At 37.4% G+C, this 15,966-nt stretch overlaps 1 protein-coding gene across 9 annotated transcripts in view; it reads left to right on the top strand.

The window, feature by feature from the left end:
* The window catches only part of CEP170 (centrosomal protein 170), a 125,742-nt gene that overhangs the window by 97,998 nt on the left and 11,778 nt on the right, over window positions 1–15,966 (top strand). For 4 of the 9 annotated variants that reach the window (XM_047077087.1, XM_047077088.1, XM_047077085.1 and 1 more), the window contains 3 exons: window positions 5,546–5,780; window positions 10,720–10,897; window positions 12,926–13,096. In XM_047077087.1, coding sequence (XP_046933043.1) covers window positions 5,546–5,780; window positions 10,720–10,897; window positions 12,926–13,096 — 584 coding nt within the window. The remainder of the gene's footprint in view (window positions 1–5,545; window positions 5,781–10,719; window positions 10,898–12,925; window positions 13,097–15,966) is intronic. The other 5 variants (XM_047077090.1, XM_047077086.1, XM_047077089.1 and 2 more) reach the window with 3 other exon arrangements.

The following is a 15,966-nucleotide window of genomic DNA, read 5'->3' as shown; positions in this document are numbered from 1 at the left end:
GCTTCAGGCTTTCACTGGTGGTTCATGCAGTTTTTGCAGGTGTTTTAAAACTGACTGCTGTCTTCTGGTTTATGTTTACCTATCGTTTTCCTGTCGTTCCTTATGGCCCTACCTCTCAATTCACATTTCCTTTGTGCTGCATTCTGACGCGTAGCGCGATCAGGTCTCTTCTGCCACGTTGACTGTTTGCTCACCCGTCTCTGTTTAGCACAAGAGAAGTGTTAACACTTTTCTCCTGTCTTACCGTGAGCCGTAACGCAAGCTGTGTGTCCCCGAGTAGCGTGGAACAGTTCCTTCTGTACTGGTCGTCTGGTCCTTAACACGAGTGCTGTGGTTCTGCTCCTCAGTGCATAACAGGAGGGGCTTACGTGAGATGCTGGCCAAGTACCATTACTTAAGCACGTCTAAAAAACCACTATAAGATGCCATGTCTAAAGATAAACTTTGTTTTCTGCCTTGAATCCAGAACTTGATAAACATGCAGTTTTCTGTATGCAAAAAGTACCTTGAATTCAGTTTAATGAAATCCCCTAGGATAAATTGAGGTATGTGATGTGGACCTTCTTCATACATAACAGCAGTGTATTAAATAATTCAAACCATGGCATTCAAAGGCTGGAAGGGTTATTCACTTCAGGTAACTAAGGGCAAGATATGAAATCATGTGCCCTGTTCACACAGCTATGGCAGAAGAAGAAGTCAAGGCCTTTTCCTTCCCAGCCTCTGGCTTCTTCCACGTCTAGTCTGGCTCTCAGAAATAGTCTTTATCTGCTTGCTTGCAAGCTGCCAGGGGATGGCTGGAATCTACTGGATTATTTTCAGGAGTATATACAAGGCCACTGTACTGTGTATTTGATATATTGTGCACTGTAATCTGTGTAATCCTGATTTACTGAGTTCATGTTCTGTGTTCCACCTTGTGATCCAGGATTGTTGATGCACATTCTCTCAAGATGCACACTTATATCTTATTACATCTTATCTGGAAGGACAAAGCTAGGATCTTTTAGTCAGTGATAAGGTATTAAAACAGTTACATTGGGTAGGTAATAAGACAGCAGTAAGAAAAACAGACACTTTTTTGGACTAGTGGCTACTTGGGGTGTCTTTGATGTCATGACATTTCTATTTAAGAAAATTATAATATCTTGAATGGAAAAAGAAAATAAAAAGTCTTAGCTTTTGAAATACAATTGAAAAGAATGTAAAATCGTACTGGTCAGTGTTGTATCAACGTAAACTTTAAAGGATTTAGAAATATCTGAACCCAGAGCCTGTGATATGTCCAGATTGGCATATGTGAAAATAATTCTGTGATGTTTCAAATTTCATATTTTAGGCCATGTCTTAAAAAGTTTTTCAAAGAAATGTATATGATAAAAACATAAGAATGGAAATATCTGATTGGAAAACAGAGTAAAAGTTCTTTTATGCTTCTTTAATTCTGATGTAATTTGCTTTTAGGAAAGTTTAGTCCCCACTGTCCCCACCCCAGTTCCTTCAGTGATCCTTCAACATCAAGTTACAGTAAAATATCCAGATTTATTTTGATAAGATGCTTTTAAAACTAAGTGTGTGGAGTTATCAAAATAAAGCAGTTGGTTTGCATTATGTTTTAGGTGCACATTCTAAAAAATAGCATCATTTTAACATCATTAGAATTTTTTTTAGACTGATTTCTCATTTTTATTCTAAACCTCAAACTTTATAGATGGTAGGAATGAAATGTTAGGCATGCATGGCTTCAGTTCTTTCTTCCTCCAGGTCAAAGAGCAATATAGCACATTGTCAGGGATCTTTTCCCCAAATGATCTTATTGCTACGTGCTTATAAACATACGTGTAAAATATGTTTGTGGTTTCGTTTCCCACAAAGATATTGTGATAGAAAGTGTGAAAATGCAGTGTTTGTTTCCTGAAATGTGTTTGTTAAGTCTGTAGTTGTGATTGCGTTTTAAGGCCAACAAAGCTTTGGTTAACAGTAAGAGAAATCTGAGCATTCACAAATGAATAATGCTAAGAACTCTTTCTCCCTTTTTAAATTCTGGATGGTATGTTTCCATAGTGAATATAGTAGTTGATTATTTCCACAAGAGGAAGTGCTGCATAATTTCATAACTAAAATAATTTTCAGGTTAGCTGTAAAATTAATTAAGCTGATCTTAGAGCTGATTTTAATCTATGTCCTATACAGCCCTTCACCGACCAAGGAGCCTTTTAGGGATTGGCATTTGAAATAGCTTCTATATCAATGTTCAATTTAATGATTTATCAGAAATGCCTTTTTATACCAGTATATTAAATAAGCCTAATGCTATACAATTAAATTTAATTCTTTATAGAATTTTACCCAAACAAAATAAAATTCAAGAAGAAGAAGTAACATTTTTCTTGATGGGTAGAAATCACAAAAATTACCATCCTGTGAGAAATTGAGGCTGTTTTATAAAGAATTAGCCTAACTGGAATTGTTTTTTGTTTTGTTTTTTTTTTAAATAAAGATTTTCTGGGGTATCTGGGTGGCTCAGTCAGTTAAGCTTCTAACTGTTGATTCTGACTCAGGTCATGATCTCATGATCATGAGATGGAGCCCCTCGTCGGGCTCTGTGTTGACCGTGTGGAGCCTGCTTGGGATTCTCTCTCCCTCTCCTTCTCTCTGCCCCTTCCCTCCCCTGCTTACTTGCTCATTCTCTCTCAAAATAATAAATAAAATAAGTAGGCATTAGCAAAAGTTAAAACCATTTGAACTTTAAGTTTACTCTGCAACAACTAGCAGATGGTAGGGATTTTTTTTTTTTTTTCAGATAAACTGTGTTGCTGCTGTAGTTTAGAAGCAAAGATTAAGAAAGCAAAAGATATTGAAAGAAGTTCTTTGAGAAATAACAGGTCCTGGCATGAAATCCCCTTTCCTGGTCTCTTGGCCCCCGAGTAGTGATCTACTCTTCACTGTTACATGAACAGAGTGGTGTCCAGACATAACTGAGCCCTGCTTCCTAGCACGCCCTGGAGGATAAGTTTTCCAGTGGTAAAGATAACCCTTAATCAGTTGAAGAGTTATTAATCCTATTTTCATTCCTCTGCTGTACCCTATTTTTTTTTCTCTCTCTCATTTTGCCCTCAATTTTAACAGAACAGACCTAAAAATGTTACCTTTCAGTTTTGAAAAATATGCTCTGTCCTTATGGTTGCTTTTCTTTGTCAAGATATTACTGAACTTCACTATTCTTACCAGATAGTAAAGTAGACCTGTAAAACTAAGTGGGAGCTTTATGAATGTCATTTGAAAAAGAAATTTTTCTCTTTTATTCCTCAAATATGTAATTATTTTCTGATCTTGAGACTGTAACTATTAAAAGTTATTTCTAACGTAACTCTACTTACTGACACCTGACTGTCAACTGACAATCAGCACTTGGTTCTCAGTTTCCCATTCTGCCCTCCTGTATTGTCCCACTCTTGAAATATACCAGGCATTGATGCTATTCTTTCTAAGTTACCTCTGAGTTAACTAACTGAGCTCCATCATACCTACTTAGTTTACCATCTCCTACAGTTGATTGAAACTCTTTGCTAGTGGTTTTGTTTTCACTCCAAACAATTTTCCGTTGTAAGTATGGTTTCCATAGTTCCCAAATCAAAAATCAGGAAATTCAGTCTAACAAATGATCTTTTTATTATTTCTGAACTTGTTTTCTACGAATAATATTCTAAGGTACCAAAACAAATAAACATCTAACGCTTAGTGAAATGCCTTTGTTAAAATATAGCTATTTTGCAATATTTTTAGTGTTTTGCTCTTATTCCTAAACTTTTTCTAAAATTGTTTTCAAGTCTTAGGGTCAGTTCAATTCATAGGATTTTTCAGATGTCTAAAATTTAGTAATTTTCCACTATGGTAAAAGTAGTTTTATGTTAATGAATGATCTTGGTAAAACCAGGAACAGTACTGACTACCACCTTCAAAAGGCACTATGAATAATTACCTAGAGTTCTATACATGTGTTTGCCTACACTTTTACAAAAAGCCGTGGAGTTTCTGCTTATCTTCTTGTACCCATGAATCTTGTTCCAAGCTCCAGGAGCTTCAAAGGGGAGTGTGAATCAGGCCAAATGGGTAGGCTCTGACTTAGGGCGTATTCCTGATTACAGATTTCTCTGCTTCTTAAACCAACTCTTTGGCAATATATACGAGTCAGTTTTGTCTGACAGCCACCTGAGACTTACAGAATCCCAGACAAAAATGGGGTTTGGGGAGGAAAGGACATGAGTGCATAAAATCCTAGTGAGGTAGGATGAAGGAATTCCAGACTTCACCACGATGCAGCCTCGGGTCAGTTTCTGTTTTAAAAGAAGGAGAGAGAGAGAGAAAGAAAGAAAAACAAAACTCTTCTGATATTAATAGCAACTGGAATTCGTATAGCAGGTGCTAAGTTTTTGTCCCTGTACCCACCAAAAACATCTGCTTTTCACTAGGTTTTCCCTAATTTGAGAAAAGCAAATGGCCAGTAGCTAGGAATTCACTTACTTTTTCAAAAATATTACACATTTGCTAGCCAGACACTCTGCAGAGTCCTAGGTATGCAGTAGTAGATTCCTGCCCTTGTGAAGCTTGCTGTAAATCAGCCATCATTGCCCTGTTTTTGACCTCTGTATATGCCTCACAAATTATTTGTGTGTTTGGTTCTCGCATTAACAGTACTAGTGAAATTAATTTGTCTTCTGATTTTTCAGATATGTCAACAACACCATCTTTTAAATGTCTTTCCTAACCTCAAACACGAAAGTGGTTGCCACTTTCTTTACTGTGAATATTCACAGTATCTCCTGTGCCTTAAATGTCAGTGGTTGTGAGAATAGCTTTGTAGAGCTTCGCTCCTTGTAGGTCTTACGCCATTGTCTAATTTCACTGTATGCTTTCAGTGTCAAAGCAGCCGCGAGTTGTACTGAAGATGCTTTGTTGTGTTTTTACCATGTAAAAGATTTTTTCCAATCATAGCATAACAGGATGTTGAATGACAGAGGTAATGTTTTTTTTCTGCCATAAAAGCATAATTTCCACAGCAGGAATTATGCACATTTGTATGTTGGGAAAAGAGGGTTTACCATATCCATGTTGCAAGTCCATGTGGCATGAGGAAATCTTTTCCCTTATTTCTGTTGTTGTTGTTACTGTCGTTTTCTAAAACAAAAATCCATATCGTCACTCGAATGAGAACTATTTGCAATGATAAAGTACCCAAGTTAAACATTTATGGATAGAGCTTGCTTAGTTGTTTATCATTAGTGAATTTTTCATCTGAATGTTTTATTCACCATACTATGGAAAACGTGGTCTTTCGATTGTTTTTAATTCCTCATTGTTTTTAATTCACCGAAGTATATTGTTTCTATCTTTAAGGAGTAGTAGACTTATTTTCGTGAGGTATGTGTATGTCAGTTATTGAAAGTTGTGCTGTGTGTGTCTCATGGTGTTTTTGAAATCATGATTTTTATCTCCTTTAAAAGGTAACATAATAATTCTTTTTTTAATAATTAAACTAATTTAGTAAATTCAAGATGGAGGCGCTTTCCTACTGATTATGCTTCCACCTCAGAAGATGAATTTGGATCAAACCGTAATTCCCCTAAACATACTCGTCTACGTACTTCTCCAGCCCTGAAAACCACTCGGTTGCAGAGCTCTGGGTCAGCAATGCCTACTAGTTCTTCCTTCAAGCACCGGATAAAAGAACAGGAAGACTACATCCGAGATTGGACTGCTCATCGAGAAGAGATAGCCAGGTTGGTTCTAAATGGATTATCTTTAACAGCTGGAATTTCGTGTCTGTGTTTCAACTCGATAGCAAAAGTGTAGCTTTTATTCGATTTGTACAGATTGTCCAAGGAGTGAAATCCTCAGGTAGCTGTGCACGCACTTCCATCCAGAGTGTTGCTCTCCATCCAGTTTCTCTGGGTTTGTGTTTTTAGTGCCAGTGCTACTAACATCTTGTAGAACTAATTTATTTTGCTTGCAACCCCCTTTCTTGTTTCTAGTAGAGATGCCGATGAGTTAATACCACTTTTGAAAGGTGGTGTTGGCTCTACACCATTAAGAATTGTGCAGCTAAATTTTTGAGTACTTTTCCTTTTACCTTCCACTTCCAAAGAGGTAATAGTATAGTTGTTGGAGATACATGGCTCTTATTCTCTGGGGAGAATGCGAGGATGTGGATTTTTACTCACACTTTTATGAATTCGTGAGGTACAGTTGAACCCTTTATTATTTTGAATATTAAATTTGTTTATTATACCCTTTAGGTTATATGATTAAAAAGTAAAATTCGTGCTGCAGATGTGATTTTTAATGAGTACCTTATCATGTTTGAACACTGAGGAGAGGCTGTACTCAAACAGATGCTATTGTAGTTAAAATATGGGTTTTGTTCATTTTGTAAGATAGTATATTTTACTGTGGTATACCGTATGTCACCTAAACGTTTCCCCGTGACACGCTACAGTTGTTTCTGCCTTCAATTTAAGACCCTAAACTTCAAGTTTTACATTTGGCAACATTATTAAAGAATGTGATATGTAATAGTCCAGAGATGGTTTTTAAAAAAATAAACTCTTAACCATAATTTAATGGTGTTTTATCTTTTTTTTTTTTTTTCCTTTGCTCTGTTGACTTCTGTGAATTATGTTTTTTCTGGCTCATTACTTCAATGTAATGTCTATGGTTTTTGGTCGCTAATGACTATTGTAATTGCTTTTAATTGCTTATCATTCTTTGAGAACATGCCCTTTTAATCTCACTGTGCTTCTTAAACATTTTTATTTTACCATATAAATCGCTTTTTGGGAGACTAATTATTGAAGCATTGTAAGCCAGTTCCAGTTAGGGGACAGGCATATATGTATGTGCTTTGGGATCCCTGAGTTATTAGGAGACTACAGGACGCCTGCAGTGAGGGAGTTTCTACCTCTTTTTATTCTTGTGGGCACGGCTGGCCTCCCTTTCCTGACATCATTTCCCTTCCTGTGGAGGGGGGACCTGCTGCAGCTCAGGAGGCACCTGATGGTTCCCCTTAGGGAGCCACCTCTTTGAAATCTGGACCCCTCCTTCCGGGCCACACCCACTTCCCTGCCCCCAAACAGAAAAGATGCTGCGGAGGGGAAAGTGCAGGGGAACTGGAGGTGACACTTTCACTTGGTTCTGTCTTTATTATGTGCATTTTATTACTCCTGTCTCTTGTGTGTCTTGTTACCTGTAGCAGGACAGCTAATGGGCCAGGCCTTTTAACTTCTAATGACTTTATGCCTTTTCCCTCTGGTTTGTTAAGTAGCACTGTGTTAATAAAACTTGCCTTTGGGATTTTAATTTTTTAAGGTGTATTTTTCAGCCATATATCTGAAAGCAATGAAAGCAGATGGATTGCAAAACTCCAAATAAAATGTGTGCATCATTTTAGAATTTCCCCTCCTAGCAGATTTGATGGGGGTGGAGACTGAGAATAAGAACGAGGATTACAAATTTAAGCATTGAAAAAAGCACAGATACAAGAGATGTAAAGAAATACATTATTATAAAATATTCCAGTGAGTGTAAACCTAGAAGCTTTCGGAATTCGTAAGCTTCGATGTAACAACCTTATGAATAGGTCCATACTTTACACTGAATCATAAACCTATTATTTCTACTTGAAGATATTTATAACTTTGATTTTCTTGATAATTTTGCTTTTTAGAATTCCTAATGCTGGTTTTAGTAGGTGCTGAGATTTTTAAGCAATGTGGATTTAAACCAGTCTAACGGTCTGTATTACTGAGTTGACTTTCAGATACAAATTGTTGTGTAAGAAATCGCTGGCATATACACGATACACTCACAAACGAAAAGGTGGCTTTGGGGTGCTTGCCAAGTGAACAACGTATGTTGTGTATACACACATTAAGAGTTGTTCGTGTTGGTACAGTTGTTACCACATGACCTGTTGACGTTGCTATTGTCTGGTTTTTTTGACTCATTTTTTTCTAATTAACTCCTGCTTTCTACAAATATCAGAAGCTTCATTGTACAAAAGTCTGCATACAAAACTTGAGAGCAAAAAATAGATTTTTTGGATAAGCTCATGCTTGTCTATTTTTTGTCTCATTAAGCTTGGTTATTCTGTTTTTCATCCTACTTCATTTGTTTCAGAAATGTAAAAATTGAATATATCATCTTAGAGAACACTTTAAACTCTTGCTCAGAAAATTATATCAACAGTTAACAAGCCTTTAAAAATTACATATGGAATGATTATGTGAGATATAGCATGACATAATAAAAAGATCTAGTTATACCACTTAGCCATTTGTGACCTTGACCAAAAAAATGGTCACATAACTTCTCCTAAGCCTTATTTTCCTCCTCTGTAAAACAAGATGGTGAATACCTCTCCTCCTGCAGGGTGGCTGTGAGAATGAAGTCAGTTGATGAGCATAAAGCTTCTTTATAATGGTGCTCACGGGGCGCCTGAGTGGCTCAGTTGGTTAAGTGTCCGACTCTTGGTTTTGGCTCAGGTCATGATCTCACGGTTTGTGAGTTCAAGCCCCGTATCAGGGGCTTGCCTGGGATCGTCTCCCTTTCTCTCTCTCTCTCTGCCCTTCCTCTGCTCTCTCTGTCTCTCAAAATAAATAAACTTTAAAAAAAATAAAAAACAAATATAATGGTGCTCACTATCAAATAGTGGTTTTGACTGTATTATAATGTAATGGTGCTCATTACAATTGTTGTAAGCTTATGAGAGCAGGGACTCTATCTGCTTCTCCATCATTATAGCCCTTAGGTCATAACACGGTTCCTGGAACATAATAAGAGACCAGAAAGTGTTTATTGGTGTTCTTCCTACCTTTTTGTATTGATAAATAAAGGAAGTGACCACAGATTGCTCTTGGTAGGCCATAAGCTTCCATTTAGCACCTTTTTTTTAATCTGTAGTTAAATTATTATGCAATTACTGCATTCCTTGAAAGTCTTACATTTTGCTCAAGTCAAAACATGTTTTACTTTGCTTCTGCTTTCGATTTTAAAGTTGAAGAAGCTTTCATTTGAACCTTCCGTCATTTCAAAACCTTCCTTGTGGAAGTAGCCAAATTGAGTTCAGTAGATCCATAACTTAGAAATTTTTCAAGTCTCATTGAATTGAAATCTTTTTGATTAAAACAGGAATATCAGTAGTAGATTATGTAAGTTTCTCTCTTTTAAAAATAGAGAAAAATCAGTTTTTTCTTTTGCTTATCACTGGTAATATTTATTTAGTTCTTCAATCTGTGTGGCTGATGACACAAATAAATGGCTGTCCGGGAATGAACTCTAAACCTGGAATGTGGCCCTCTGCCTTAGCTATTTGTAAGTTGTGTTGTCATGAGCAAGCCTCTCACCTTCTCTGAGAATGTGTCCTCATTCACATTCAGTTAGAGAAGGCCTACCTCACAAGAACTCTGTGCCTCTCAGATGACCTCATGTGTACTGTGAGGTGCTGTGCATAACAGAGTGCTGTGTCGGGGTTACTAATCTCTTTGGCCACCTGGGGAAGCTTATGGATCTCTTCTCAGAACAGTGCCTCTTCTTTTTTTTTTTTTTTTAATGTTTTTATTTATTTTTGAGAGACAGAGCGAGTAGGGGAGGGGCAGAGAGAGAGGGAGACACAGAATCCGAAGCAGGCTCCAGGCTCTGATCTGTCAGCACAGAGCCCGATATGGGGCTCAAACTCATGAGCGGCAAGATCATGACCTGAGCTGAAGTCAGACACTTCAGCTTCAGACTGAGCCATGCAGGCGCCCCTCAGAACAGTGCTTCTAAATGCATAAACATAGGGACTCTGGGTGGCTCAGTCAGTGAAGCATCCGACTCTTGATTTTGGCTCAGGTCACGATCTCACAGTTTGTGAGTTCAAGCCCCGCATCAGGCTCTGAGCTGACAGTTGGGATCCTGCTTGGGATTCTTCCTCTCTCTCTCTGCCCTTCCCCTGCTTGTGCTCTCTCTGTCTCTCAAAATAAAATAAACTTTTAAAAACTTTAAAACTAAATAAATACATAAACATGAAATTACTTCGTTGTGTTTCAGTATGATTGCGTTTCTTCGTAATGTTATCCAAGTATTTTTAAAGTGACAGAGTAGTACATGGAACTTTGTTGCTGTGGGTTTAATGACCGCAGTAATCTTGAGGCAGTGATGATGAAAGGCTCTGGGACACCTATAGCAACCATACTATCTATGATTTCTCTGGGTGGAAAAAAACCCAGTATCACTAATTCCACTACTGTTTGTTACCCGAATTCTCACTGAAAGAAATGCTAAGCTTCAGGTGGAGGTTAGTGAGAATGAAGTTGTAATTGCTCCTTCTTATCCAGGTTCATGGACTCCTTGGGTTCTGTTTACCACCCCCAAGTCTAAGAGCTGTCATCTGTCAGTGCTGGTCGTTAACATGAACTGTATTTTGAAAGACGTGTCACTACTTCAGGGTGTTTAACATATTTTTCAAAGTGACGTGAAATTTAATTTTATTAATTTTTGGAATTAAAGCTTGAAAGCTTTTTTGAGTATCAAAATAGTTGATAGGATTTCCAAAGAGTCTTAAGTTTTTGGTACAGATCTTTAATTAGATGTCGAGCTTATGTAATGGATTCTATCACAAATGATTGTGTCTAGAGCTGTTGTTTAAAAGAGATTAAACTTCTTTTCTGAAACTATCACCAGGATCAGCCAGGATCTTGCCCTCATTGCTCGGGAAATCAACGACGTAGCAGGCGAGATAGACTCAGTGACATCGTCGGGCACCGCCCCCAGCACCACAGTAAGCACTGCGGCCACCACCCCGGGCTCTGCCATAGACACTAGAGAAGAGGTAGGAGATCTTCATGGACAGATGCAGAAGGTTCTTCCTTTTCTTTGTTTCTTTTGCTTTTAGCCTTTTGCTGAGTTTATTTGAGTTATACCCACCCTCCCTGTTTGCATGAAGCTCTGCATTTTCCAACTTTGGTTTAAAATTTTTCTTTTTATGTTTTTGTAACAAAACTAGCAAAGGCTAACATTTGGTCTATTATTCCATGAAGCTGTAAAATTATTTAAAACCGGTACTTTGTCTGCCAATTACTGGTATATAGTTTCACTGGAAAATATGACTATAAATGACATTTGAAAAGCAAACTAAAATTTGATAAATGATTGTATAACACTTCCATAAAATTTGGCTATGAAAATACTTCAATTAAAAAGGCATTTTTATATGTAACTGGCTAGTAGATATCTCTAATAGCAAATAAAGGAAAAATTGTACAGTTTCCACTAACTTTAAATAATTCGGTTGAAAATTACACATGTATGTTTAAGGATACTTTGAAAACTGAAAGATATACACACATAGATACACAGAGATATATACACATCCACATACACACACAAATACATGCATATTCAGTTTTGAAACCTTCCTGTAAGTTCTGGAATGCAAGGTAGCACGTAGAGACTATTGCCTTCCCCAAACCGGGACCTCCTGCTCTCTGGCTCTCTGACGTTGCTCCAGAGGGTGCCTTTAATGGATAATGAAAAATAAATGGTAGTCTGACATGTTGGCTCTCGATCTGGTGCAGAAATACAAGCAAAAGATTGGCATTTGAGAGAATGAATTAAAAGTTTTATTGGGACAAAGCCACATTCTTTTGTTTAATTATCTGGCTGTTTTGTGATATAATGTCAGAAATGAGTAGTTAGACACTGTATGGCTATAAAGCTGAAAGTATTTATTATCTAGCCTTTTACACGAAAAAATGCCAGCCTCTAATGTGCTTCGTTAATTTTATAAAATAATGTCATCAATAGTAGCTCCAAATGGCTAGCCTTTTTGACAGATTCGATTTTGACAAACTCTATTAATAATCTCTTCCTTTGCTTTTTGTCACATTCCTTTTATAATCCAGTTCTTTAATGGTCATTTTTGTTGTTGTAGTTGTTGTTTTTCACCTTCATGTGTTGTCTAAGTTGGTAAATGAGCTTTTGTGAATCTGTGTAGAGTTTTGTTACCACATTGATCAATTGTAAATGTATATAAAATCATCCTCATTGGTGAAAAACAAAAGGATCTTCTTGGTGGCAAGACATACACAATTCTTCTGGTACATTTAAAACGATGAAGACATTATTTCCTCAGCTATCTAACTAAATGTTACCTAACATGATTATACACTCACGCAGACCCAGTAAAATTACTCAGTCATTTCATTGAATAGACTTTCATTTTTCCTTTTTGTTTTATCTTAGAATATTGTACTAAAATTTATTCCTTCTTCAGTAAACCTGAGTTACTTTGTATTATTGGATGTGTATAATTTGCACTGTAGATGGCAGTATGTCATTTTCACTAGAATATGTAACTGCTGTAGCATTGTTAAAAGTTTACCTAAGACCGAAATACTTACTTTGTGGATTTAAAAATTGTTTCCTTTGTAAACTTAATTGGAATTTGCAATTTATGTATTTGTGAAGAAATTTGGCACCTGGGTTTGGGGAAGAAAAACAAAAAACAACATAGGAAACTAAAAGAAAAAGAAACATTATTTTACATTGGTAAGGCATTGTGAGTAAAATGAACTTGTCCATCTACATGGCTCAGCTTTTTCTATTTACTATCTGTTTTACAGTTGGGGGAAATCTTATCCATGGAAGGATTGAACTTAACAAAGTTCTGTGTTTTGGATTTTAAAAATCTATGTAGATGAACATCTATTTTATTAAACAGGCACCTTTGAAGAACTTATAAAAAGAAAGAGTAATTGGTTTATTGAAGATATCATGCTTCTGTTACTACTTGAGAATGTAATAACTTCTGTCTAATAAAAAAAATTATAATGCCAATATCGGTACTTACCCAAATTATTCTCATAAGGATATGCTTTTGTCCTATTAGTTGGTTGATCGTGTTTTTGATGAAAGCCTCAACTTCCGAAAGATCCCTCCATTAGTTCATTCTAAAACACCAGAAGGAAACAACGGTCGGTCTAATGATCCAAGACCTCAACCAACAGAGCCTCCTGATCACTTAACAATTACAAGGCGGAGAACCTGGAGCAGAGATGAAGTAAGTAAACCACAAACTTTAACAAATGTCAGAGGAAACATGTCCTGTTGTGGGAAAAGAAGGAACTGTTCAATAAATGGGGCTGGGGAAAAAAGTGCTTGCCCTTATGAATAGAGTGAAGTTTCATCTTGACATTAAATCATGTACAAAATAATCAACTACAAATGAGTTAAGTTTCTAAAGGACAAAAGCAAAACTTTAAAACTTTTAGTTAAAAGTATAGGTAAATGTCTTTCAAAAAAAGACACAAAAAAAGCTTTAAAATAAAAGACTGATAAATTAGAGTATATTGAAAGACTTTGTGAAACATGCAGTCAATGAAGGAGTAGTATACAGAATACATAAAGAAGGCCCTACCAATCAATTAAGGCAAAAACAGTCTCCACAGAAAAATCTCCAAAAGACATGAACAGCATTTGACTGAAAAGAAATTAACTGAAGTCTACAAAATAGAGATGTTAAACCTCATGAGTATTCAGAGAAATACATTTCAGGGCGAAAATGTGATTCTTATTCAATTGGCAATAAATTAAAAATCTTAAAATAGTAAGTATTGGAGAGCTTGGATACATAGACTCCTTTTTGTGTTGCCACTAGACGTTAAATTGGCACACTTTGGAAAAACAGTTTGACATTATTTCCTGAAGTTGAATGTAAACATGTCACATGATCATATCACGCAGTTTTACCTCTAGTACATGCTCAAGAGAAACCCTTTCCTATTGCCAAAAGAAGTCATGCAAAAGAATATTTATAGTACCACTATGGGCCTAACAAAAACTTGGGAACTGTCTAACTTTTTATCAGCAGAAAGAGAATGTATAAACTGGTATGTTCACAAATTGAATACTTACAGAGTAATAAAAATAAATGAAGTACAGCACTATGCCACTACATGGATGAATTTTAACAGTATAAAAGTAAATGAAAAAAGCAATTCTCAGAAGATATATAATGTGATTCTTTCTCATACATTTTTTAAAAATGAAAAGATATACTTAGGACAGAAATGGAAGTAACACATGATATAAAAAGGAAAGCAAGGGAATGATGAATGGAATTTAAGATACTGTTCAACTTGGGCGGAGGGCAATAGGGAAATGGGGAGGGGAAACCATAGAAGTAGAAGTAGATTCTATCAGTCAGCTATTTCTGTATAACAAACCACAAAAATCTCACTGGCATAGAGCAGTAAGCATAAATTTATCACATACCTGTGGGTTAACTGGGACAGCTCAGCTGGACAATTGAAAGTTACAGGTTGAGGGGTGCCTGGGTGGCCCAGTCGGCTAAGCGTCAACTCAGCTCAGGTCATGATCTCGCCATTCGTGAGTTCGAGCCCCGTGTCGGGCTCTGTGCTGACAGCTCAGAGCCTGGAGCCTGCTTCAGATTCTGTGTCTCCCTCTCTCTCTGCTCCTCCCCATTCTCTCTCTCTCTCTCTCTCTCTCTCTCTCAAATAAACTTTGAAATATCTTTAAAAAAAAAAGTTATAGGTTGAGTCCAGGTCTGCCCCATGTGTCTTTTATCGATTGGACGAGTGGGCTGGCTAAGGCTTCTTCTTGTCGTGGTTATATCAGAAACACAAGGGAGCAAGCCCCACCATGCAGGCACACTTCACGTTCGTGTCGTGTCTGCTACTGTCCCATTGGTGAAACCAAATCACACAGCTTGAGGTCAGAGGCAAGTATCCTCTTCCTATGGCATCGGGAGCAAATGGCTTATTGTTGCATTCTAGCCTTTGTTTTGGTGTTAGATTCATAAGTGCTTCTTACGTTATTCGTGAGAAAGAAAGAAAAAGTGGTCCGTGTTGGACTAGTGAGCTATGTCATGAATTAAGAACTGTGATTAAAGGTGCCTGGGTGTCTCAGCTGGTTAAGCAACCAACTTCAGTTCAGGTCATGATACGGTTCATGAGTTGGAGCCCCGCATCGGGCTCTGTGCTGACAGCTTGGAGCCTGAAGCCTACCTCAGGTTCTGTGTTTCCCTCTCCCTCGCCCCTCCCCCCCTCTCAAAAATAAACATAAAAAATTTTTTAAAAAGAATTGTGATTAATTCTATATACTTGTGAACCAATGCAGATAAAAATTATTAAGTAAATGTGGCAGTGACAAATCAAGTAAAGAGAGGTTTATTAGAAAGGTTTATGATAATGGAAATTAGATGAAATGAGCTTGGGAAAAATTCAAGGATATAGTTTGGTTTATTCACCAAAAACTGGCTATTTCAAATGGTACCATGGAACGAGCTAATTGAAGGACGACATGCAGGGGTGGTACAGGTAAAAAGCCTTAGGGCATGGGTAGGAGAAGATTGTAGAAAGCAGCAGTGGGCAAAAAGGGTTTGGTCATAGGCTGGCATCCTGTGCATCCCTGGATTTAAGGAACAGGAGCTAAAAGTACGTAAGAATGTGTATGTTTGCATAATACTAAGTAGAAAAAAATGTCCCAATGGGAAAGCACACAGCTAGCTCCATGGCTGCCACTGCACTATATACTAGATGCTTTTGTTTGTTTGGTTTATTTTTATTTACTTATCTATTTTTTGTGAGAGAGAGGGTAGCGAAAGTGAGCAGGGGGCAGAGAGAGAGAATCCCATGAGGGGCAGAGTGAGGGAGAGAGAGAAAGAAGCAGGGCTCACCCGAAGTGGGGCTCATGTTTTTACCCGAAGCGGGGCTCACCTGAAGCGGGGCTCAAGCTCACCCAATGTGGGACTCGAACTCAGAAACCCTGAGATCATGACGTGAGCCAAAATCAGGCGCTTAACTACTGAGCCACCCAGGTGCCCTATTCTAGATGCTTTTAACACGCACTCCCTGCCCTGGCCTAAGTGATACATGTCTTCCACTCTTGTTTTGGCTTGTTTTCTCAAGG

This window comes from Lynx rufus, unplaced genomic scaffold (genome assembly GCF_022079265.1).
Source record: "Lynx rufus isolate CCGP_SWC_20201006 ecotype Redwood Valley unplaced genomic scaffold, mLynRuf1.p SCAF_15, whole genome shotgun sequence".
Taxonomy (NCBI): Eukaryota; Metazoa; Chordata; class Mammalia; order Carnivora; family Felidae; genus Lynx; species Lynx rufus.
Note: the sequence above shows the minus strand (reverse complement) of the source record. Positions and strands in the feature narration are given on the sequence as shown.